General features: G+C 30.1%; 2 protein-coding genes across 3 annotated transcripts in view; one reads left to right on the forward strand and one right to left on the reverse strand.

The window, feature by feature from the left end:
- Window positions 1-141: 141 nt before the first annotated feature.
- Window positions 142-27705, forward strand: LOC136984359 (TBC1 domain family member 31). Of its 2 annotated transcripts, XM_067281316.1 has the most exons (23): window positions 142-263; window positions 3462-3545; window positions 4158-4313; window positions 4392-4513; window positions 4686-4861; window positions 6962-7110; window positions 7178-7337; window positions 8549-8749; window positions 9660-9758; window positions 9855-9919; window positions 13922-14074; window positions 14149-14282; window positions 15264-15397; window positions 15493-15672; window positions 17673-17846; window positions 17927-17979; window positions 19196-19303; window positions 19377-19498; window positions 20703-20788; window positions 24282-24407; window positions 24472-24549; window positions 24615-24684; window positions 27517-27705. In XM_067281316.1, the coding sequence occupies exons 2-23, from the start codon at window positions 3466-3468 to the stop codon at window positions 27627-27629; spliced, it is 2739 nt and encodes a 912-aa protein (XP_067137417.1). In that variant the 5' UTR covers window positions 142-263; window positions 3462-3465; the 3' UTR covers window positions 27630-27705. The 2 variants fall into 2 exon arrangements, with proteins under 2 accessions (XP_067137417.1, XP_067137418.1); XM_067281317.1 differs by lacking the exon at window positions 24472-24549.
- The window catches only part of nenya, a 58423-nt gene continuing 58115 nt past the window's right edge, over window positions 27623-27930 (reverse strand). The window contains exon 17 of the mRNA XM_067281319.1: window positions 27623-27723. Within this exon, the coding sequence (XP_067137420.1) occupies window positions 27696-27723 (28 nt within the window). The 3' untranslated portion in view covers window positions 27623-27695. The remainder of the gene's footprint in view (window positions 27724-27930) is intronic.

The raw sequence follows: 27930 nt of genomic DNA on the forward strand, positions 1-27930 counted from the left end.
TTAGATATAAATTGATAATAAATACGTATATAAATGTTTTAATTTTTAAAATTAAAAAAACAGCTATAAAAATAAATAATTTATTTAAATATTAACTCACGTAAACGAAGTATTTAATAATCTTTATTTATTTTTTCGTATATCGCATCTGATCGAATCACGTGTTACGATTACCAAAGTCGGAAATTTAAATTTTCAAATTGAAACGTGGTTCTTTAGAATTATTTATTTAAAAAAAATGTTTATACGCCTGCAAACCTTTAGTAAGTACTACATATTATTATTATTACATTTATAAATATTTTATTTTTTATTAGATACTTTTTTTATAAATTATCGTTATGGTAGTAATAGTAGAAGTTACTTTTAGTTAAATGATACATATATACATATGGGTGTATTGACCTAAAAGTAACTTCTTGTTATGGTCCTAAGCTTTGATATATAATAGGCTCTTCATCAAATAATGATACATGTATAGTCCTAAGTTATAGATGCCTGACACGAGACCCTAAGTCTGTGGTTTTAAACCAGGATATACCATGACGACACTTTAGCGGTGCCGTGAAACTGATCGATGGAAAAAGATTGATGCGACGTTTCGATGATCTGCTGGAGGTCGTCTAGGAGGACTTGATGTGGGAAGCTGGTGTTAGAATGTGAAGTAAACCTGGAAAATTACGTGTGGCTAGCCCATTGGTGAGACGTGAACCTGTGACCGACTGCCAGTTTTGACAGTTTTATCCTCTTGACTATTGGTGGGGTCCGGTGCTCACGAAATGTAGTGCCGAGCTGTTTCATCTGGTTGGGGGTGCCACTATTAGAAAAAGGTTGAAAAATATTGCCCTAATTGTTTAGCTCTGTGCAAATATAGCCCTGATAATAAGAGTATGAATTTAGTGTTGTTTTAATTTTAAAAATGTAATCTTTATTTCCATTGTTAAACAAAAAAAGAAATTTGAATTTGAAAAAAATCATTACTGGAGTTATTTTGGTGGTAGATCAATATAATTATATTTACATATTTTTTCAGGTTTTTAATGTTTGATCGTTACCTAATATTTTTTACTGAATTATGATTTACAATTTAAATTTTCCAATTTATTTTTACTATTTAAATGTTCAATTTTGCTTTCTATATACAGTTTAGTTATTGTATATTATTGACAGGATCATTCCAAATAATTTTGGCATCTCAGTCAAGTCTGAGAACGGTTCCAATGTATAGTACTTTGGTAGTTGCCTCTCCGCCTCTTATTAGCACGGCCTCGATTATTGATTAGAACAAACTACTTTCGAACATGATTATTTATAAGTCTATATAGATTTAAAGTGCATTTATAAGCTTTCTATACTTATATTAATTGGATTGATTCAAATTCTTACATTTAAACTTTAACATGTCACAATAGGTTTTTCTTTTTTCTAAAAATATTAAAGAAAATACCTCAAACATAAATTCAGTTCAAATTGTTTTTTCAATATGAAAACTTTTTAGAAAACTGAAGAATTTTTAACCTTTATATGTATCATCAGGAAGGAACCAGAGAAACATTTATCTTATTGACTCTTGATATATGCCTAGTGTATGGGTATATGGCCTAAAAATTGGGTGGTAAACCTATGGCACATGTGTCCAAAGTGGCACGTAAGGAGAAATCTCTGGCACGTAACGTATGTACGATTTTGATTTATCGTGTCTTTTTCAATCATTCTTTTGTTTTGTCACCTGATTACTCTTTTTTTAATCAGCTTTTTTACATTTATTCTAAGTAAAGCATATTTGTTTAATTTCTTTAAATATTGTTATTTGAATTCTAAAACTTTGGCATGCATAAACATTTTTAAGTATGCTTACTGTATGGCACATGGGCTTAAAAAGGTTTGCCATCCCTGGCCTAAATGAATACCTAGGATAACTAAAGAGTTATTCTCTTGTATATCTAGGAACTATGCCTGTTATCATGTTTCATTTCTTTTATATGCCAGTTTATGAAGCTTATCATCATTAAGAATCAATAAGAAACAAAGATGCAGACAAATAATTTTTTTAAATAGATATTTTAATATATTTTATCTTTTAAAGACAAGGCAAACATTGATTGAAAAACTAATAACTATTAAGATATTAATTTTTATAAAACATTTAGTGAAAATATTAATTACTTCATATTCCAATATTAGTTAAATATATTGAGAATAATTAACTACTGCCAATCTCTAATGATATTTAATATATATATATATATTATTTATTTTAAGTAAGCGATATTTTACTTTTTAGTACTTGTTTTACTAGTATCTGTAATTATAAATGTGATTAATGTAAATAATTATGATATAATATTTTTAAAGTCTGTTTAAGGTAAGGTGACCAGACGTCCTGGATTTGGGTTGTTAATCCCGCATTGAACACCGTCCCGGAAAGTGTCCCGTATTTGGTCATGTAACATTTTCAACATGTTTGCAAGCTGTCAAGAGCACAAAGTTGTCGTTTTCTTTTACTACTAGTAGCTCGGGACGTCTCCTAGTGGGCGTTCTAGCAGCAACGGTGTCATTCTGTGGTATAAATAATAAATTCATATCAATAATTCAATAATAAATTCCTATTGCAATAATAATATACTGAATTTATTATTAATTTAAATAATATCTAGGGGAGCCCTAGTGGCCATTATAGGCATTCCATGACAGATATACAAATAGCGACATCAAGTTGTAAAAAAAAAAAAAAAAAACAATTTTTTTTTCTATAAAGAGTTATTTTTAAGTTTATTTATGTATTTATGTATTTATATATTTTTCTACTAAATTATTTATTAATGAATTAGTTATTATTATATATATGTATGTCGGAGGTCCACCTCATTTTTAGCTCCCACAACACAGACGCGTCCCACATTTCAACCTAACGTATCTGGTCACTTTAGTTTCAGAGTATTTTGCCCACCAGTGGCCAAGCGGTTCCGTCACTAAACACTGGGAGTTCAGTTGCGGGTTTACGCCACGCTCGGACGGGCTGGCCAAGTGGAGTTTTCCAGGTTTTCTCCATGTTTGTAACACCTGAATAGGTGCCAGTTTCCCTTACAAGACCTCCCAGAAGCATTTTCCCCACGTGTAACATCACGCCCAGAAAAGACAACGAGAAACCACTCTGGGTATAACTTTCTCTAGAAAACACCTTGGCGCATTATTAACCATCTTACTAACCTACGCCAGGTAGTTTAGTAAGATTAGATTCCCGATGTCGGCGACCATATCAGATTCCCGATGTCGCCGACCTCGGGAATCTGATATGGCACGCAGAGAGAGAAAGAGTATTTCAAAATTTTTAATTGCTTTGTTTTATTAAAATTTATTTATTTATTTTTTAAATAAAGGAACTAAAAACCGAAAATAAACTGAATTTTAAATAAAAGGAATTTTATTAGTACTTAATAATTTTTTGTAATATATTATAGTCTAATGGAAACATATCATCTAAATATATTTCATAAAGAATATGGTAATTTATGGCAAGAAAAGTCTATTACAAGTAATACTGGGTAAGTACAGTATATTAAGTACTTGACATCATTAAAATATATTATTTTAGTAGTAAAAAATGAATAATTTAAATAAGGGACCATCCATTAATTACATGTACAGTTTTTGAGCCCCTTTGATCCTCTCCCTCCTTACTGTATACTGTAATGTATTTTTGGCAAACCCTTCCCAAATTTTAATTACATGTACTGGTACAATAGTTCATGGATTCCTCCGACATTGAAGAAACGATTTAAAAAATTCTGAAAATATTTTACAACTGATGGTTTATTCTCACAACTAGTGAGTAGGCTTATAAGAATGAATTCGTATACCATTAATACCACTTAAAGTCCACGTAGATAATGCCTCGACTCCTTCCCTCCCGACTGTACACAATGATGCACTTTTTACAACCCTCCTGCCTTGATTTGTACACATAATTAATGGTTGATTCTAAGTTTGTAATTTTAATTTATTTATATTTTAATACATTTAATTATTTTTTCATTTTATTCATACAATAAAATTGATATCGACATAACACGATTTATAATACGAAATAATTTTCTTACAAATATGATTTATTAATGCGATTAAAGTTAATGCATCTAATAATTCAATTCTCTTAGGTTAATATTAGACATATATAATGAACCACATTACAAAATAAAGTATCCTATCAGAGGAACGTCATTTACTCAAGTATCTATTGATAAACAAGGTAATAATGTTATCGCCGGTGATCAAAGTGGATGCATTTACGCTTTTGATATTGAAAGAAATAGGTAAATATCAATAATTTACAGTTCATATTTTGATTGACGAAATAATATTTCTAACTTTAGTTTTGTTTTTATATTTAGGTTTTGGTTAATTTGTCAACTTTGTCATTGTTGTTCTGCAATAGCATTTACAGAAATAGAAGATAAAGATGTTCTTGTCGCAATAACCGATGCTAGATATAGCCTATATTTATTCAATTCTAGTATGTGATTTCTAAAAATATTTTGTGTGAATTTTTTTAAAATCTTCTAAAAATATAAACTAGTAATATAGTGGTTTTAATTTTTCGTAAATTAGTAATACAGGCAAGAAGCTTTTTTACAGTATATATATTTTTATATATAGTAATATATATTAATAATGTTACTTCTTAGAAACTAAAAAGGAGATTTCGGTCATGAGGAACCATAAAACATCAATTAACTACATTTCTGTTGACGACAAAGGACAACGATGCCTCAGTAGTTCAGTCGATTTAGCTGTTTTATGGGACTTAAAAACTTACACAGCTTTACATCATTTAACTGCGAGCAGAAAGGAAATATGCAAAGTAAGTGCTTTGAAAATTTTGTAAACTTTATGTTTTGTTTTAATTATTCAAATTTTAAGAATTAATTTTTTAATTATAATTTTCTGTTATCCTAATTTAATAATAAATTATGAAAACACATTGATTTTCATGAATTTATGTTTAAAAATTTAGTTTTAAATGTATTCATATTTAAAATTTATAACCATTTTTTTTTTTGTTTTTTTTAATTTGTTAAGAAATTTCCAAATTATATATTCAATTAAAAATAATTCTAATCCAAAAACTGAGAACATAAACAGTATAAATAAGACTACAGAATGAGTAAAATGATTTACTATAAAATACTGTTAAATTTACTACTTTAAATTTAAAAATCAAACTTTATTCAGATATTTCCAATACAAATCAATTGAAAAAATCTAAATTTTTTCTACTAAGTTATCAGAATAAAAGACATGAAATTTTCTTTTCCTGATTTTTTTTTCCTGATATTTAATGATTTACATAAAATTTTTAATTATTAGTTTATTTTTATTTGTATAATTTATTTTTTTAAAAGTAAAATATAAATTATATGAATTACAGTATTTATTATGTGCTGGCTGGATGGCTGAGACAGTTAAGGTATCAGCCCACCACTCTGAAAGACCCAGGATGAAATCTGGGCAGTTGAAAAACCCCAGGAATATTTCTGGGGTTGGACCATTCTAGATATGTTGGTCCCATCCCTTGTCACTTAGCTGCACCATTGTGGGCCCGGCCGAAACTGCAATGGGCCCGAAAAAAGGCCTTCTTTTTAGTGCCCACAGGGTAGAAAATCTTAAAAAAAAGAAAAGTATTTATTATATATACCAGCATTTTTCAAACTTTTTGCTTATGTGACCCAATATATTTGTTTGTAATGGTTCCATTACCCAAATGTTTATAATATAAAATTTTTAAAAAGACTGGTAAACTGGAATCACTGTATATTATATAATGAAATCAATTATTGATAATAACTTGTGTGTGTGAAATGTAACATCGAGTACATTTCTTTTAAGAGCAGTTCGGGCCATTCGGGTATTGAAATTTAACTATTAAAAATTGTAAGACTGTTGAGTGTAAATAAAACAGATCATTTCAAATAATTAAATATCAAATTCAGCTTTTTTAAAAACACTTAATAAAACATTTAACACCTTCTATCGCTGAGAATACTTTATTTAATTAATTTATTACAATTTTGAAATACGTTCGAATGCCAGTTCACCTGAGGATGGCCTATTACATTAGGCTGAAAACGTTTGTGTTTAATTAAAGTTTGAATAAACAAGGAAATATTTTCGAAAACCATTGCAACTTAAATGGATTTATGACTGTGACATTACGTAAAATATCTATTTTGATGCTATTCAAAATAGAAAAGATAAATCAATTTCTTATACACCTATCCTATAATCTTAATTTTATTACTGTACTAAATGACACTAACAATTATAAGGAAAAAAGTACCATACTTTCCGGCATATAAGACGACTGGGCGTATAAGACGACCCCGACTTTTACAGTTTATATTCCAAATTCTATATTTTAACTGTGAAAGTCGGAGGTCATCTTATATGCCCAGTCGTCTTATATGCCGGAAAGTATGGTAGTCTTATATGGCAAGTATATCCCAAACTCTATATTTTCTCGCTGTATAATACTACCGTACTTTCCGGCATATAAGACGACCCCCGACTTTTGAGAAGATTTTCCTGGGTTAAAAAGTCATCTTATAAGCCAGAAAATACGGTAGTTAAAAAATTTTCAGTTTTTGCAACTGTTGTTCCTTGTTCTTAGAGAATGTTTCTGTAATACAAGTATTACGAAATGATACTACCTTCCGTAGAAACACCACAAGTGTTTTTCTATGGAAGGTAGTACTATTTCGCAACCCATTAAAATTTTCACACTGCTCAATATTGAGAGGTGACCCATAGTTTGAGAAATGCTAATATATATACTATTATATAAGCCATGAATGAATTTATGCTTAAAATATAGGAATTTTAAATCATAAATTAGATGTTTTAAAGGGGAAAAAGTGTTTTAATTTTTGATTAGTTTATATTAAGAATTTATTTTCGTTTATAGGCAATTTATATACCATTTCAAAATGAAATAGCAATTGCTTTTAAAGATGGAAATTTATTTTTATGGGAATCAACAACTTTGAGATTTCAAAAACAACTTCATTCGACAGATGATCCCGATAAAGGAATAAAATCGTTAGATGTATCTAGGTAAATAATTTTTCTAATTAAAAAATCTTATTATTAAAATTACAATTAATCCCTTTTTTATATGTAGTGATGGATTTTTATTAGTCGCCGGAAATCGTAAAGATAAATTATTATTGTGGAATATGAATACCAAACAGATTGCGTGTACCATAAATGTGTCAAGAATGATTGAATCAATTAAACAAGTAACTTTTATGCCACTTGGAATATGGAAGAACTCAGATTATGTATGTTTAATTTAATTAAATTTTATTTTCAAAATATAAATAATTCAGCAATGTGCATTTTTATTAGTTTTTAATTGTTAACATAATTCCACTATTAGTACAAATAGTAATATAATTTTTACTTTGTTTTTTAAAGAAAACTTATAACAAGATAAAATACTTAATCAAATTAAATAAGAATGATTCTCCTCTTTAATTTTAAGTTGTTTGTTAGAAACTATCTGTCTCATTTCTTTATCAGTTCTTGTTTATTTTAATATACATATACAGGTAGGCCTCCTACAACGCGGTACCTTTTACAACGCATTTTTGCTCCAATGTGGTTGGAAACGCGCAGAAATTTTCTTATAATGCGGTTTAGGGTATTTAGAAACGAATTATCTTTCACATAACAGTAAAATCGCAACGGATCACATAAATGCAGTGGAACTTGATGAAACAAGCTCAGATCTTGAAATAAGGCCAGTCAAACATTCTCGAACAACTATAATAAGTGACGACGAGGAATGAATTTGTGAGCATAACATTATGTTTCTTTTTGATTTTGACTTGAAATCATAATCTTTTTAGTTTTTATATGATGTTGAATTTTATTTAAGCTTTTTATGTATATAAATTTAAAAAATGATGAAAATGTTACACCATAAAAGGCAGTTTTTCTCTTTTTTAGAACCGAATCCCAGTTTTTGTATGAAGTTGGTGTCTCCTATAACGCGATTTCCCACGACGCGGTATTTTCAAGGAACGTATCTACCGCATTGTAGGAGGCCTACCTGTAATTACATTAATCAATACATTATTAAGATCTGTATTATGTTACCTGTTCATTATCATTACACAAATACATAATTAATTAAAATGTTTCTATGAGACTGTACGAATTAATGAATTAAATAAAATACATTTAAACTGAATATATGATAAATTGTACACTGTGCAATACTTCAGTTTTATTACAGTTTATATGTAAACTCTAAATACTTTTTATAAATCGAAATTTCTGCGCAAATAATGTAAAAAAATATATAATTACCATAACAACAACAATTCAGTTGTACTTTAGAGGATTAAAAGTTAGATTAATGTTTTTATTGTTTCAAAGATTAATGTATAAAAAAGAAGAAAATTCTTTTAAATTAATCAAAATTGTAATTTATATATTATTATTTTATTAATTAATTCTCTAAATTAATTAATTAATTAATATTTAGATATTAGGAGTAATAGGACAAGATGGATGCTTGCACATATATGATTCAAATTCGGCGGAACATCTATTTGAAGTACAGTTGGACAATGACAAGATACGTACAGTTTCGACTTCGGAATATGAACACAGATTTGCCGCAGTTTCTGGAAAAGGCCATATTTTATTATTTGACTTGAATAATCATTTTCAGCAAAAAAGAACTGTAATTAGATCATATTATGATGATTTTATTTATTTATTTTGTATTTATAAATATTAGAATTTAACGCATACGGTTTGCTTTAACTTATCAAATATTTATATAATTTTTCAGTAAAAGATTTATGCAATTATTGTTAGATTATCAATTATTTAAATTTCTGTTTATAGTTACGCTTTAATATATTAATACTTCCAATTATAAGTACTAATAAAATTTTCTTAATTATTAGTCATTTAAAATTTTATTACAGTTCTATTACACAGAGAACTTATGGACTGGAAATATTTCATTTTTCAGAGAATTAGTTTGACTGTTCATTCACAATTGAGTTTTTTCCATATTCATTTGCAGACATTACATAAATTAGGGGCCTCCGTTAATTACGTGTGTAGGTTAAGATGTTGCGGCATTGTCTAGTGAACTTTCCTGTGTATTAGTGGCATATAAATTTGTTCTTACGAGCTTATTTTCTAGTCACACAAATAAACAATCAATTAGAAAATATTTTCAAAACTTTTTAATCATTTGAATGCAAGGGGAGTCCATGAACAATTGTACACGTAATTATAAAATGTATTTGCCAAAAGTTCTCGATTGTACACAACAGAGAGGGAGAGGATCTAAAATGGTTCAGAAAGTGTATACTTAATTACTGGAAGACTTTATCTACTAGATCAATGACTTAAACTGCGTATTATAGATGCAATTAATATAAAATATTTGATAATTAATGATTTTAGAATTGTGTAATTTATGAATATTTATTTATCTTTTACATAATATAAAAAAGTAGAGTGTAATTAGTGTAAAATAGGTTTGTTCTTATATTATTTATTTAATTATAGATTTGATTATTTTATAAAGATAAATTGTTTTAAAAGAAAATATATTTACAAACGATTTTATAAAGGATTTAAAGACCAAGAGAAAAAACATAAGAAGAGAGAATTTAGAACATTTTTATTCAGGGTCAAATGCTAAGAAATGGAAACAAACTGAAATTGCTGAGGTAGTATTTTTACATAGTGAAATCAATTAGATTATATTTTACGTTGAGAAATTACTGAATATTTTTCTCACTTTGTTGTTCGATTATTACTTACAGGAAATTCCCACTTCTAAATTACGTTTTTTAATAAAGAAATTTGGAGTATGCCCAGAAGAATATAGGTGAGTTTCAATGTTATTTAATAATAATACTACAATATAAATTTCACGATAATCTTATTTTAAGTCCATTTAAATTAAAAAAAACTGTAATTTAATAAAAAAGAAATGCCAGATAATTGTAAAAATTCACAAGTATATAAAAGACCATACAATAACAAGCCTCCTTATGTTCTTCTCACACCTCGGGAAATAACGGTTTTACGGCAGAGGCTACTCATCCGCCTCAATATGCAAAATGTTATTAAAAAAACTGTTTGTTTGTTTGAAAACAGGTACTTGGCTTTTTAAGAATTAAGCTCTTCATTTCATAAGTGTATTGCATATTGAAGAAATTTTGCATACAAATTGCAATTGTTTAGAACAAATCAAGTTCAAATATTCAATTTAACAAAATTGTAACACGTGTGTTTATGTTATGTAGTGTTGATGTACAGTCTACAGCTCTGTCACACGTTTCGGGTGTGTTGTGTAACTATAAACTTGGGAACGCGGGGAGAGATCTTCCTGCCTAGAGAGGGAAAAAGTGTGCTTTCCCTTTGGTGTGGCCGGGCAGTGCTGACCAGAGTGTGTGGCTGTGTGGCTGGCAAAGAACCGGTGTTGTGCCTTTATTAATTAATTGTCGGGTGCCTGAATGTTACTCGCTTGTGGAGTGCCAGAGTGTTACTCACTAGTGCTGAAAATAAATTACAAATAGTTTTGTTGTTGTGTTATAAATAATTTGTGTACTGTGTTGTAGAACGTGTAAACAGCAACATGTTAAACATTTTACAGAACAAATCAATACAAAAATATTTTAGATCTTAATAACCCACTTTCATTTGCAATTTTTCTTTAAAGTTCCATCCATTAAGAACAGATCTTATAAAGATGTTTTTGGTAACTGTTATACAAATTTTTTTATTTAAAATTATTTACATTCAAAATAATTCTTTCATGTCATTATCTATAAAGATAGTCATTTCCAAGCTTTCATTTTTAAAGAGTGGATGCTTTAAGGTAAACTTGTAAATAGAAATAATCATTAGAGACTAAGACGTGTTTATTTTAAAAATTTTATGCATGACATTGTCTAAATAACTAAATCAGATTTCGTTATCTGTGTGTAGATGTTTTTGTGTATTGATTCTAAAGAATGTTTAAATTTTTAATTAAAAATTTTTGGTTTTTTTAAAATAAATCGGTGTGAAATTTTATTATGTACAGAGATAATTTTTTAAATATTTAAAATAGAATTTCTATACATATATAAACATACTAAAGTCCAATATTTTAGTAATATGCCAAATGATTGCCAAATTAAATTGGGCTAGTTTAACACTGTTATTTTTAATTAAATTCTAAATAATTTTGTACTTGAGGTAGGAGTTAGGCACCATCTTTTATTAAATTTAATAATTATAATTAAATTAATATTTTATTAAATAATTTAGAATATTCCCGAAGAAAAAAATCAGCCCAGAGTGGGACTTCGATCCACAACTCCTGGCAATGCATTCGCACAGTAAACGGGAGTCGAGGGTTCGAGTTCTGCTCTGGACCAATTATTTAAGGCGATTGTTTGGTTATATACATATATAAATAAGAATATTCATTTGGATGTTTGTTTGCTATTCATGCCTAGGCCGTTCAACCAATTGCTACAAAACTCAGCAGGTATGTTTATATACCACTAACTTAGATAATGTTGAACATTCTGCCCCAAAATGTTTATTAGATTTTTATAAATTAATCAACTTCTATCTCTATTTGATTTGCTGATTTACATGTAGCTCCATTAGATGGTGCTACCTGTAAATGTGCAAATGGAATGTTTGAATTGAATGTAAATCAGTAATTACACGTTCTTAAATTTCTTACCCTATGTGTAAATCGCAAGAAAATATTCTAAAATACAGTAAATAATAAAGAAAACTCCCAGAAGTACGAATTCATCTTATTTGATGTCGTTTCCTGGGAATGTTGTTGACCGTGTGGAATCAAAAGTGTTATCCGGTGAAAAGTCTATAAGAATTTAATTTTCCACATTAACAACTCAAGTTTTTTCATTTCTAAATGGTTTTTTCTAAATTCTAATAAGTGCGCTCCAGTAGCCGAGTGGATAAAACCACTGAACTCTGGTAATTAGTTAGTTGGGTGCTCGGGCATGGCGAATGAGCTGGAGTTTTCCGGGTTTTCTTCACGTTAGTAACACCTAAATGGACTCCAGCTTCCCATAAGTCTTCCCGGGACGAAGCCCCCTCAGGATATCGCTCACATGGTGCATTCCCCTAACCAAATAAATCAAATTCTAACAAGCGATTATTAATTGTGACATCGTCACAATGCCGGGCTGAAACTTTTCATCACAATGTTCTCGATTCCTTTAGTGGTGTCTTGTTCCTGTACTTCAGTTTTCCCGTTAGATAACTGGCACGACTCTATTGCTATCTAACTTCTTTCAGGGAAAAATTCTGAATTGATGTAACGTGACTTCGGGTTTGCATCAGAAGTTCTTATATAGTTACTCTCGGACTCCTGTTTCTAAGCATATCTGGTCTCAACTCTCGTCTATCTAACACCTTTCCCGAGATTAAGGAAGGACAGACAGACACACAGATAGACAAGGGACATCAGACGGACTTTATAGGTCTACAGTTTTTTCAAATTGCACCCCGATAATTTTTCTATAAACGCAATATTTACAAGAACTTACTTCCCACGTAGTTTGTACAGTTTGTGGCACTTTATTATCACATAAAGGTAATTATTATTGCATTTTTTACAAGATTTCTTTTATTTAAACAAATCATATGAAGTCTTTCAGACATTAAGGTTAAGAACTTGTGTGCGGCCATCACAACCCATCAAACACTGATCACTTTTCAATTATTAATAATAGACTGGTATTAATGGGTAGTCATTGACCATTCTCTCTTTCGGGAGGAGGTCAATAGCTACTTTCTATCGGACCAGCAGTATGGTGGCATTCGAACAGGAAAATTGTATAATACAAATTTACCGGCGAGCATAAAATATGTTTTAAGTGATTTTCGAGGGTGTCGAGTTTAAATATATGATCCATTTTTTGCGAAATTTGATTGGTTGGCAGATTACCATTTGATATTCAGCTGCAAATGATACAGTTTCTTATAGGAAAAAATATATCTTAAATTTTTTAAGATATATTTTCAATTGGTGTCTACTTGACCATAGAATTTGTGCCATTTCTTACCATCCGAGTATTGCAATAAACATGACAATGGTAGGCTAAAATAACCAAACTTTTTATATAGTTTTTGTTTTAAGGTTTGTTATATTATAGTGTTTTATGTAACTACAAAGATTATCTTATGTAAATCAGAGTTCTTTATTCGTCTACTGTACACAAGTTAAAAAATTTTTAGAATGTGTTAGATTGGTCACTCTGTGTGATAAACCTTTGTAAATATAAATGAAATACTATAATTTAATATAATAGAAGGATTAGAACAGCAGTTCCCAACTTTTTTTTTGACCAGGGACCACTTTGATTTCATTGTTGTTAGCAGGGACCACAAGGTTTAAGAAAAATAAACTGTGTCAATCTAAAAATAAACTTTAATCAAAACTGTTAACATAAGTAATCGTTAAACTCAATGAGTAACATTTCTTTAACAGTACTATTATAATAGAAACTGCCATGTAAATTTCATTTTTATCGTAACACAAGTGCCATGCTAAATTTCGTTTCTTAATCTTAACACAAGCTGCCATGCTAAATTTCGTTTCTTAATCTTAACACAAGCTGCCATGCTAAATTTCGTTTCTTAATCTTAACACAAGCTGCCATGCTAAATTTCATTTCTTAATCTTCATCCCATTCCGAGATATTAAACAAAATAGATGCCGACACGTGTGTGAAGTTCCCCTATCCTTATTTTGACTTCATCAATAAAGAATTTTTTTAATTTTATGTTTATGTTTGATTGGATAAAGTATTTACATCTGTAACTAATTTAAGATTCTTTTTACCTCTTTGTTTAGATTTCTCATTTGGTTTAAACTCTTGAAATTGCCTGGCAACTATGATTCATTTGAAATGCTAATTGAGAAGGGAGAGCATCCGTTGTGTGCTCAACTTTGCCAACAAATTTCTCAAAATAGTGCAAGTGATAGTACATTTAGAGCATTACAAAGGTAAGATTTTGTTAGAATTATATTAATTTAGAATTATATATAAAACATTATTTTATTAAACAATTTTTTAATAGATTATTATCAGCACTGCTTCATTGGTGTCCATTTTTTGGTGATTCCACTTACATTCCTTTAATGATATTTCCATTTGTGAAGATTTTTCATAGTAATTTGTTGAATTGTTTTGAAGTAATATTATCTGTTTTATGTAAGTGTTAAATAATATTTCATCTTTTTGAATGATCCTTGATTTAGCAGCAATAATTTATCAATTTCCTCAAAATTTATTTATTTTCCATAATATACTGAGTTATAATAATACTTAATATACCATAATTTTTTGTTACATACTTCGATTAAATTATATAAATTATAAACAATTAATGTGAAGTTCCTAGATTTGTTTGTTTTGTGACAATGTCAAATGATCTTGGCTCGAGATGTGGCCGATCTGCGATTCCTCTGTGATGATATACCTTGGTGAAAGATGTCGCTTCATGCGAATCCCGATGGAGAGTGACCGTGCTTGACAGGTTAACAAGAAAAGGTTCATTTATTAGTGCACACATGACAGTTACTAAGTTACCAGTTTATGGAGAGTTATAATTGGATGTAGGAATCTTCAAAAGTAGTGGGCATCCTCTGTAGTCTGGCATCTTCCATTTAGCATGGTCATCTAGTCCTTTCCAGTTAGTCACTAGGCACTTATTTCTTCCGAGTACTTTGTCCAAACCCAGAATGTTTCCGAGTGCTTTTCCTCTGTCGGTAGAGTCCCCGAATTCATCACAAGGAATTTGGTCTACATAATTTTATGTTGGTGTTTCCAATTACCTGGACCATCCACCCAATCCAGAATGACTTCAGATATTCAGATAATACAATAGTCTGACTTTACAGGGGAATATATCCCATGTGTGAGTGTTTATATGATATGTAAAGTGATACCCTCTAATTATAATGCTACCCTTTTTCCATTGCCATAATCTTGGAGATGTTTTAAACATTAGTATTTCTCTGATATTATTTTTGAAGTAGTCTGTTAAACTCTGTCAATATAAATAAAATGAAAAAAGTAACCGAGAGAGTATAATTGAACTAAACAAGGATCATTCACATATCTTACAGTACGTCGAGATACAGTAATAACAACAACACATTATTGGAACTCTTTAAATATTTATTTATTTAGGTAATTGGTACCAGAATTGGTTTTTATATTTTCCGTTGTTACCCGTTAGTATTTTAAGCGCTATAGAAAATCTATTAGCACATCACGATAAACAATTACTACAACATTTTGCAAATGTCGGAGTTAAAGCAGATGTAAGTTATCGATTATTTTTATTTTAATATAAATTGATATGCACATTTTTATTAATAAAAATTGATTAAAATAAGTTTTAAATAACATGTTTCAGCTTTATGCATGGACATTACTGCAAAATTCATTCTCCAAAATACTACCTCATAAACACTGGCTTCATCTTTGGGATCACATTTTTTCAAATAATTTGTCCTTTATGTTATTTGTTGTAATATCATTCAATATTATTATAAGAAATATATTAATAAGATGTACGACAGTAGAAGAAATGAAGGTAATTAAATTTAATTTTAAATATATACAGTATTATACATTTTTCAATGAAAAAATACATACAATTACTGTACACAGATTACTCAATACAGTGTTACTCAAAAGTCCCAAGAATTCAAATGGTCTGCACCTACAAACTGTAGTACAGACATGTACTGCTAGGCATCTCTAGATATATTGTTTAAGAAAAAAAACCTGCTAAATGTCATCTCTCTGATTACTTGAGTTCCCAACATTTAGACTTTTTATTTACACGGTGATTTTGTGATTCTGAAAAATGGTTGATGCAAAAGAGCAAAGGGCTTGCATTCAAATTTTGTTTTAAACTCAAAAAATCTGCATCGGAAACTCACCAAATACTAAAAGATGCTCTTGCTGATCAAGCGTTAAGCCAAACAAGAACATTTGAGTAGTTTAAGTGATTCAAAAAGGGCTGGGGATCTGTCAAATATGATGAGTGTTTGAGACCACCATTATGGCCTGAGAGGTAGAATAACAAAATTGGGTGTTGCATCACGACAATGTATCTTCAAATACTTTGCTCATTGTGAGGAAGTTTCTTACTAAAAACATGATTACCATTCCCACCCCTTACCTGATTTTGTCCCCTGTGAATCTCTCTCTTCCTTAAAATGAAACTCCAATTGAAAGAACACAACATTTTGATTCAATTGAAGAGATCTAAATGTAATTAAACAACTCCTCAACACTAATGAAAGTAGACTTCCAGGAGTGCTGGAATTATCACATACGATTCCAGTAATGTGACAGTGAAAATTAGAACATACAGTATTTACTTTTTGGTTGGCACATTCTTGGAACTTTTGAGTAGCACTTTGTATATACACAATTATGAAATATGCAAAAATTTATTGTATACGTTAAAGAAATTATTTAGAATACAATGTGTAATAACACAATCTACTATTTTCAATTTATTTTTATTTTTTCTTATATAATTTTAATCAATATAGAATCAAGTTTTAATGAATGATGTTTGAGAATATATAAATAAGCTTGAAACTGTTTAAAAATAACAATGGTAGATCAAAACAGAAAATCTATATTCAGTACAGGAGTGCCGAAAATCTCTCTAATTCAAAATTGAAGGGATAAAATAATTGTGACTTTGAATTGTGCCAAATGCCTTGTAACTGATGTAATTTATTAAGTAAAAATGGAATACGGCTACATATAAGAATGCTACTTTCATTAATTAATAATAATAATATGCTGTTTACTTGCAGTTTATTTTTATGTCCAGTGAAAACCTCACCAGTCAAAATGTAGTCCAAATTATTTTTAAAGTAGTCAAAATAGTAGTAAGTTGCTAAATCTAGTAGCGTAGAGCCCTACAAATATCTCAATTTGCTACTTGTAGCTCAATCTAGAAACCCCGAAACCCAGCCATATTTTATGAGATAAGAGAAAAAGAATTGTCAATAGATAAGTTGACACTTGAAAATGTGTTACTTAAAACAGTGATTCCCAAACTTTTTTGATCCACTGTTCCCTTGGTTTCATAAACTTATATTCAGTGCCTCCAATTCATTTTCCTTTGTATGAGAGAAAGGCTTGGAAATATTCTTAGAAAAGCGTTTCTACAAACCTTGCACTTGTCCTTACCGTACATTGTCGTCAACATCCGGAAAGCATTAATGAAGGTATGGCACCTCTTGGTATTTCGAACTAACCGAATTCCTTAACGTATAAACCTATATATCCCCAGCTGGGACGAATAGTACAGTTACGAACTAACAGGATTTTGAACTATCCAAGTTTGAATTAACAAGATTTTATGCGTTTAATATACTTCATTGAAAAGTAATTAAATGTAGTTTAAACATTTAATCAGTCAATATTAAATATTTTAAATTCTCACAGGATTTAATCAAATTTGATAATCTATATTTAAACATAGTCTAGTTGCTAGTTTAATTGATTAGTTTTATTTGTGATATGATGATTATTTAGACTAAAATAAATTTTATTTTAATTTAGCCTTATTTTGATCGGGAAGCTAATATTTCGGCCGAAAGAATTATTCATAAAGCTTATATCTTGATGGAAAATACTCCATTTAATTTAAAACCTGATTTTATTATAGGGCATTTTATGCCACTTCCAAAAGGAACATATCCAATTTTTACCAAATTTCCTAAAGATAGTGATCATGTAAGAAAGATTTTTTTAAAAACTAATTTAATTAATCAAATTGTTGGTTTCTAAACAAAATTTATATTTTTAAAATTTAGTTTAAAGCTAAAGAAGAAATATATTTAGAAGAATTAGATTATTTACAGAAAAGGTAAAGTTTTTCAATTTATTAACAGTACAATATATATTTTAAATTGCTATTATTAATTTAATATGGCTTAAGGCTGTTTTTTCTTATTTGATAGTTTTGTATTCAAAATAAATAAAAACAACGCATTCTTTGTCGTTCTTTTTACTTCAATATTTTTAAATGAAAATAATTTAGATACAGTAGAGAGTCGAAAATCGGCATCAATTGGGGACTGGGGTTGTTCAGATTAGGGATTTGTTCCGATTACGGTCTATGTACGAAAAAATATATTAACCTGTCCGATGTTCAAATTTTTCTTCGTTGCCTGTTGCTTCCCGTTGAATTTTTCTCCGTTGCGTGTCGCTTTGCGTTGAATTTTCGTCGATTTTAAGCCTAACGAAAATTTTTATAATAATAATCGAGGCTATCGTATTGTTAAAAATTATTTCTGCATTTTGTACAAACAAAATAAATATATTGAAGAATATAAAAACATGAAAATTATACTTTAGAAGTAAATTTAGTATCAAAAACGTTCGATTCAGCACGACACAGTCCGACTGAAAATCGTGCCGATTCCGATTACCAGGGTGCCGATTTTCGACTCTCTACTGTAATCAAAAATATTTATAACAACAAACTAGATCATACAGTGCATTTTTAAAGTCCCTCCACAGCGGGCAGGAAAATGGGAGAGAACTTCCAGAAATGAAGTAATAATGTCACGGACACACAGTGCATCGAAAGAATTAAAGTAAGTTACGACATCACCACTCTGCCGAGCCACTGCAGAGGGACTTCGTGATTACACTGTATAATAGTATAGTACATAAGATTCTATCTTTAAATGATTCTCTTCTGATAAACCATACATTTCCTCAGTCTGTTATTTTCCCACTCATCTTAAGATTGATACGATTGACTAGAAATACAGAGAAAATTGACTGAGAAATCTGATATTCGATTAGAATCAATTAGTCCAATAGAATGCACAGAACAGTGTCTCGTGATAGAAAATGTTTAGTTCTTAATTTGACTTAATATCTATTTTAAATTATACACATCAAATTTTACAAAATCATGCACTCTATCAATACTAGTGCTATAAAAACAGTTTCCAATTACATAATTAAATCTCTATATTTATGCTGTGATCCATAGGTTGTTGATATTTCATGTTAGAGAGACAAATCCAATAAAGTAAAATAATCAAAAATTACAATACGAATTTTTATAGAAAAACTGGAATTGCTATTGATAATATTCTATACGAAAAGTGGCGAAGTGAAAGTCCGTACGTACTGGCCAACAATACAGATTTTAAAGTATTTAATTTATTAAAAGAGTAAGTATCATTTCGAAATTGTTTTAAAGAATTAAATGTGCAAGTAGTTTTTCTTTAAATAAAAATATTTTAGTTATCAACTTGAAAAAAGAAGAAGAAAATATAACATCGATGAATTAGAAAGTTTAGAAACAAGGAGAAGGAACATGTTAAAGAATACAGAATTATGTACAAACAATGAAACTGATATAAGTGGTGAGATCTTGAAAAATTTATTATTAAAATAAATATTTAAAAAAAACCAGAAAATTATTTATAATCAGAAATGGATTAACTTTTAAAAAGTTTTTAATAATTTTAGTATTAATTGACTTTGATTTATTATCAAATTTGAAACCTAATTGTAAAATATTTCACTAATCAAATGTTATTGTGAGATAAGCAGAGGGTCGGGGGTAAAACCTTGCTGACCACTTACGCTGCACGGGTTGGTAAAACCCGACCTCGTTGTTTCGGATGGCTAGGAGAGCAAAAAGTGAGGGGGGAGGTAGTAAGTCGGCAGGCATCCTTAGATTGACAGGAGACAGGTCTTAACATAACAGCAGTGTTTATTCTATAACTAAAGATAGGATATATGGGTTAAATACATGTGGTAAAATAGGTGATTAAATACAAGTACAAATACTCCTATTGGGAGGAGATTCTAAATAGTTCTAGGTAGCTCGTGAAGCGCGTGCTCATTCTATTCCCCGAGTTCTAATGGGTTGCTCACAGAGAGAGTGTACAAGTTTCTAGCCCCCCCTAAATACCTCTCTTATGCGTAGCGGAGAGTCGATTAGACGAACTTCGTTGTATGGAAGGGTCATTGTCGTCAATGTTCTTCCAACGGGTGTCTTCTCCTCTTCTTGGGTCCAGTCCGACGTACGGATGCCTGGGAGACTGGATGCGCACGATGTCCCGATAAACTTCCTGTTGAATCGCTCTCCCAGAGTTCCGGCGACTCTCACTTTTTATCTCCTTAACGTGGGAAAGGGGGGTCACATGACTGTCAAAAGTTGACATAACAGCGCTGAGTTGGCACTTACGTGTCAATTTTCCTGTCAGATTCTTATCAAAACGGTGATGATCTAATTTCTCACCTGGTGCGTTCTTCCGTCGGATTTGTTACAATTTCCGACAAATTGGAAGTTTCGTCAAATGCGTAAATTCGCGGCTTTCACATTATGGCCAGATTCTTATCGAACTACTATAAGGTTAATTCATTAGATATTAAGCAAATTGGACTAGAGTTTGTCATCTCTATGTAAAATTTTTCATATTTATAACTTACTTATAAAAATAATTAAGTATTTTACGTTAGAATATTTTCTACCTCGACGTATACATAATATAAAAATTATTTTGAATAAAGTTACAAAATATTTAACAGTAACTTATCAGAACATTAATTATTTTATAGATAAAGAAAATGAAATGCAAAGAAGATATGAAGAGTGCAAAATGAAAAATCTTCAATTATTGATACAAAGAAAACTGTTGAATGAGGTAAAATTTTAAAAATATATGCTCTCAATTTTAGTAGTGTCTTGCCCCTGTAAATCACACATTGCCTAATAACAATAAAGTCATACCAGTCATCTATCTAACTTCATTCTGTATAAAATTTTAATTCAAATCACATAACTTTCTGTCCAGACTGGAAGCTTGTATATAGTTAATCGGGGGACTCCTGCCCTAAGCGTTCCATATTTGGTCTCGACTTTCATCTATCTAACTCTGGTTCTCGAGATTAAGTAAGGACAGATAGGAAGATGGACACTGGTGGGAATTTATTGGTGGGAATTGTCTATCAGCTGAAAAAAATATCAAATTAACAGCCAGGTTACTTAGCCTTGTAGTCCAATAGGGAATCCAGCTGTTTGTTTGATATATAAAATTAATATTGATACAGGAAAATTAAAATTACAGTAGAGCATTGATTATCCGATCCCCGATTAACCGACCGCGTTCTAGTCGGCAAGTTCAAATGTCTGCTAGTGTTGTGGCGCTACAATATTTGGTTATGTCTTGGCTACTTTAATATTATTTTTGTTAAATTTTTGCATGTTTTAGCTGGCAGCACTGGCTCGACCATGAAAGGGAGGCTAGTATTTAAACCAGGACTAATACACTATACTAATAATGTATTTTTTCATACTTTTCAGTTATCCGACCAACCCCAGTCCCCAATTAAGTTGGATAATCGATGCTCTACTGTAATTTAGTTTTATTTCTATACATTTTTACATGAACAGTTCAGGAACTTTGATCTATACTTAATTATTTATGTCATAAAAGGATTTACTGTAACTGGATGAAAAAGTTATCAATATAATATCCTAGCATTTTCAGGTTAAAAAATAATAGTTATGTAGCTTCACTGAAGCTACATAACTATGTATCATCTATTCAGTTATGATAAATATTTTCAATAATTCAACTATTTAAGTGATTTCTGTAGCATAATTATTACTGTCAACCATCTAAAACACAGATATCATTTACAATAATGATATCTTATAGAAAATAAATATGATTATTTAACTTGAATGACTTTTATTGTGAAACATCGTCATAAAAATTGACAAAAAGTTAGCTGTATTTCAATATTTCATATATTTTTGAGACTAAAAATTATTTTTTCTTACTCTGCCGAGTGGATAAACCCACTGAAAACCGATAGTTGGTCACGAGTTTGTGCCCACCCAACTGGCCGGCCATATGAAGTTTTTCAAGTTTTCCCCACATAACATAACACCTAAATGTAAGCCAGTTTGCCTCCCAGGAAGACTGTCTATGGTATTCTCCTTGGCAGATCACCCATGTGTTGCATTGCCTTATCCCATTAAACCAAATCAAACTTCTTCCAACTAGTAAAGCTTTTAATAGCTGTTATCTTCTCGGTCGTACTTTTCTAGAAATGATGGCAAGTAACACATTTGAAAAATTGTTTTTTCTGTATTATCATCTTACTTTTCTTCACTGAATTGTTTTTTTATTTGTACATCTATGTATATAAATGAGGATGTTACATTGGCAGTTACTTTTACACGCTTCTAACTTAGATAATGTCATACATCCCACCCCAAAATATCGTTTGGATTTCTATAAATCAATTCATTTCTATCTACATTGGATTTGCTGGCTTTGCACATAGTGCCATCTATCGACAAAAAATTCAAGAAAATAATAAATACAATTCTTACAAAAATGATGTTTAAAGTTTAAAAATATATATTATGTTCACTTATGCTATATTATTGTCACAGTAATTATATATTTCACACTATATCATTATTGGACAGGTAGCACATAGCACATGCCTGTGTGAAATGGAAAGTGTTACCCTGTGAAAAGTCTTAAGTATTTATTTTTCCATATCTAACAACTTGGGTTTTTCATTTCTAAATGGTACTTTCTTAATTCTAATAACTGCCCTTCAGTAACTGTGTGGTTGAAACCACCAAACACTGGCAGTGCTGGCAGTTAGTTAGTCGTGGGTTTGGGCATGGCCAATGTGGAGTTTTCTGGGTTTGCTTCATATTAGTAACACCTAAATAGGGTCCAGTTTCCCATAGTCTTCCCAAGATGCATCCTCTAGGAAGATTGGTTTATTTGATTATGGCAACGTAGCATGTGAGCAAACTAATTCTAACAAGCGATTATTCATTGTGATATCGTCACAATGACAAACTGCAACTTTTCATTACGATGTTTTCAATTCTTTTAGTGGTGGTCTTGTCCCTGTACATCATACTTTTCCTGTTGGCAATAGAGCTGTGCTGGTTATCTATCTAACTCCATCAGGGAAAAAATTTGAATTGAAGTAACATGACTTCTGGTCCAAACCAGAAGTTCGTATATAGTTAATCACCATCCTACCTACTGTCCCTGTGCTTTCCATATGTGGTCTTGACTTTCATCTATCTAACTACATGCTTGAGATTAAGGAAGGACAGACAGAGAGATTTATACAATCTGTCGCAAAAATATAAACACTTTATCATCATATAAAAGCAATTATTCTTGCATTTTTACAAGATATTTTTATTTAAACAAATCATATGAAGTATTTTGGATGTTAAGGTTAGCAAGTTCAGTCATATGTGAGGCCATCACGACTTATCCAACATGGATCACTTTTCAAATATTAATAGTAGGCCAGTATTTTAATTAGTAATCATTGACCATCCTCTCTTCCAGGAGGAGATCAATGATTACTCTTCCTCCTATCAGAACCAGCGGTATGGTGGCATTTGAATAGGAAAATTATATAATACAAGGTTACCAGCCCCCACAAAATATGTTTTAAGTGGTTTTCAAGGATGCCAAGTTTAAATATTTGGTCCAATTTTTTTTGCAAAACTTGATTTGTTGGCATATTACCATTTGATATTCAGCTGTGAATGGTGGTACAGTTTGTTAGCATTTTCCTTAATGTTAGCTCTGTCTATTTAACCGAATAAAATTGTTCCATTTCGTACCATCCGAGTGTCGTGATAAATGTGATGACAGTAGGCTGAAATAACCAGACTCTTTATATGGTTTTCGTTTTAATGTTTGTTATATTATAGTATTTGATTCATATAATTAAGAAATCTTAAGTAAGGGTTTATCACACCAAGTGACCAATCTAACTATGAAGGTTTTCTTACATAAATGAAGTACTGTAATGTAATATAATAGAAGGGTTAGAAGTACAAAATAATCTAATAATCTTAATCTTTATTGTTGTTATTTTTCGCTGGATAACACTGGACTCGTCTGCTAGTCTACCAATATTACAAAATATCCTGTATATATAAAACACACAAGTTGTCCATTTAAATGTATTCAAGGAATATAAAATAATGCACTTTTGTATTAATAAGTTGTTATTATATGGAAATTTTATACTAACTGTTTTATTGAAGCTACTTTTTCAAACTCTCTCTTATGCAACTATTGTTAAGGAAGTAAAGGGCTTCCATGATTTATTTATAAATAATTTGTTTTGTAGGAATTTCTGTATAATTTGGATACAACAACGGGATCTACGAAAATAAGATTAACGGATTGGTATCAAAAACAAGAATTCGATAAACCTGCGACTTTTGTTAAAAGTTGGTTTAACCTCGAAGATAAGGTAAAATGTTACATTTTTGGTAACTGTTTTATGCCATTTTAAATAGAAAAATATATTTTGTTAGATTTTAGCCCTAGAAAAAGAAGAAAAATGTATAAAAGATCAAATACATTATTTTATACAAAAATTAACTGAGATGAAGGTATATTTGCATAATTATTCAATTAATTTTATGACTTATAATTCTAAATAAATAAATTTTTTTAGAATCTTACAAAAAGAGACAGTGATGCTGCTGATGATAGAATGAAAGAAAATCATGATGACCAATCAAAAGGTATGCTGAAAGTTATTGATTTGAAATAAATAAATGTGTAATTTCAAGCAAATTATTTCTTGTAAAAACATAAAAATGCTATGAGAAAACATTTAAAATAAGTTTAAAAATATAATAGTGTGAAAAGCTGGGGATAGAGTGCCAAACTCGGCGACGGGTTGGTAGAACCTGCTCACGTTGTCACTGGATGACGTTCTTCGAGTTTCTACTTCTTATGATTTAATTGAGTGGGAGGGTTTAGTGAGGTCTGTGATACCAGAGAAAGATCAACCACTGATAAAAATTCAACAAATTTAATAAAAACTAAAAGATTACAGACACAAATCTAAATGCGAGGAATAGTTTCCTCAATCTAGTACGATATTATTACCATCAAGTGAGCGTTATACCTACTAATAACTATTTCCGCCTGAGAGAGAGAGCATGCATAAGATTGATCATTTATCATACCTCTGTGCAGCAGGAGATGTAAACCTCCTGTAATTATCCAGGGAGACACTTGGGACAACATTAACTTTATAAAGGGAGTTTGAGATAAATCCATAGAAACTTGCTCACGTTGGAGGAGACGACACAAAGTAAAAAGTTAGCTCCTTGTAGAACGATTGCCCCAACGAACATGTATCTGGCTGTTATATTCCCATCTGGTGTGGGAATTTGGTCAGGTTTGTTTGGCAGCAATGACATGTCAAAGGTGTCATAGCTGGACGATGAAAGTTAAAGTTGATTTGTAGGTTTAGTATTTCTTTTGATTGTTTTTAGATTTTCCCTGTGGACTAAGTGTCAACTTTCTCACACTTTACAATTGATTGTTTTAACATTATTTTCACTGGTCTACACAAGAGGGAAAGGACTTGTTGACAGTTAAAAATGGGAGAATATCAAATATTGACTTAACTTCGTGGGAAGCGGATGGTAAAAGGGAAAGTTTCTAAAATGCATCTCTGTTAAAAATTATAGAAAAACAGAATGGAGACTGATAATTTAAATTTTTTTTAGTTTACACTAATCTATATATGTAATCGAGAAAAGTTGATAATAATAATAATAATCAGAGCAGGGCCCAAATGGTTAGGAGTTGAAAGTTGAAATTTGGTACATAGTTAGGGTTCGTCTCGAGAACGCACACTATGAAGGGATTTTTCGAAATTCCTCCGCACGGGGGGAGAGGGACAGGATTAAGTCTTAACAACGTAACAATGGAAGTGTTAAGAGAAAGCGATGTGCAAGACGCAGATGCAATTTTTTTCGTTTTTGCGGGAAATCGAGCATATTTTTAGACCCATCTAAAAATTCTGTAATTAGTCTGGAAACAGGGAGGACCCAATTCTTGCATTCTGTGAAAACGGGTAAGGTTGACTATAACGTAATAATCTTAATATTCGCTAAGACAGTTAGGAGTTGAAAGTTGAAATTTGGTGCACAGTTAGGGTACCAGATTCTAGTACCAAAGTGTTAAGTAACAAAGATAGTGTTAAGTAACAATGGAGAACAAGAGAAAGCAATGTGCAAGATTTGCGGGTGCTGGAAAAAAAAAAGAAAAAAGAAGAATAATAATATGTTGGGACATATTCGATTTTCAAATTTAAACAGATTAGTTCGGTTTTTCTCGACCTTTCTTCTTTAGAACATTCAATTTTCAAATTCGATCTTTCTTTAGAAAAACTTAGTTTGTTGATGAAATTACTCTTTTTTTGTGACTATAATGTAATAATCTTAATCTTCGCTATCGTTACTTTTGCCCAAGCAACGCCGGGCCTACCTGCTAGTTATAAATAATTACAAAATAACTGCTTCATACTTAATGTATTGATATAGAATGAAAATTTTAACATTAATATATTTTATTTTTAAAATGAGTGCACTATCAAAGTGAATAAATATAAACTTATGTTATGATTCATAAGACATTAATAAGATATTTTAATAATTATTTCTCAATAGATCCATTTTTCTATTTAAAAAGAAAATGATTTCCTCATATCATCAATAGAAACCTTTATCAAAGAGTTCAAAAATACTTACAAATTGAAGTCTAAAATATTTAAAAAACTATTATGATTAATATAAATACAAATAATAGTATATTATGCAATTAGTTTATAATATAGGTGATTATGGCATGAATGGAGTGAGTGGGCCAATTTCCATGAATGCCATAATTATAATTATAAACGAATTGTCATACAGTATTTTGTGGTTAGACTACACCTATACTTATGGAAGTCAAAATCATATATATAGGCTTAAGTTTTTTTATGGTTGATTACACCTATAAATGTCCTTACATACACTTCACAACTACATGAATACAATTTGAGCAGAGTCAACATTTCCTTTTAGGCTCTTCTCTGCTTACAAATATGTAAATTGATTAAAAGTCTCTGTCAAAAAGAACTTTTCTGTCAAAAAGAACTTTTAATCAATTTACATATTTGTAAGCAGAGAAGAGCCTAAAAGGAAAGGTCAACTCTGGTCATGTTAATTGTGTTCCTATGGTTGTGAAGGATATGTGAAGATATCAAATTTTTATTTGTATTAGTCTTCAATTAGTTTTTGTGACTTTAGAGTACTGAAAATGGAATCAAATTTATATTTAATATTTGAAAAAGCTGAATCTTTACTGTATATAGATAGAATATATTCTATTTCTTTTTTCCTGTAGATTTTAAAACTGATGGCTGACAGCCATCAAACTTATATGCTAATTTATCAGTGACAAGTGAAAATTACAATATTTTATTTCTATAAAACTATTATGCAATAGTACTGATTTTGTGTGATTGAAATTATAGAACAAGAAGTAAATATAATTTTAATATGTATTTTCAGTTAGAATACAATCAGTTTATCATAAAAAAAGGCCTGTTAACCAAGCTTTGGAAATTAGAAGAAAAATCATCAATCAAGAAAAAATGAGACTGAAAGAAAACAAATCTACATAAAATTGAACTTTATTGAATACTGTACATATTTATATACAATAGTTATTTTTAAGCAATAAAAAGTATTTATTCCTCATCTGGACTGTACGGTGATCTGTAAGGAAAAAAATGTGTTCTATTATAAATTGTCTGCAAGTAAAATAATGTGTGCTTCAACTTTCATCTTGTCTTTCTGGAACTCATTAAAGTTTTTCTCTTAATTAGGCAAAATCCATTTGATACTATCAAGGTCTATAAGCATAAGGTCTAGACACGATACAGTGATGCATCACAGCAGTCGCCATGTTGGACCCTTGTGAGA

Source organism: Centruroides vittatus, unplaced genomic scaffold (assembly GCF_030686945.1).
Source record: "Centruroides vittatus isolate TY-2023 unplaced genomic scaffold, ASM3068694v2 contig_917, whole genome shotgun sequence".
Lineage (NCBI taxonomy): Eukaryota > Metazoa > Arthropoda > Arachnida > Scorpiones > Buthidae > Centruroides > Centruroides vittatus.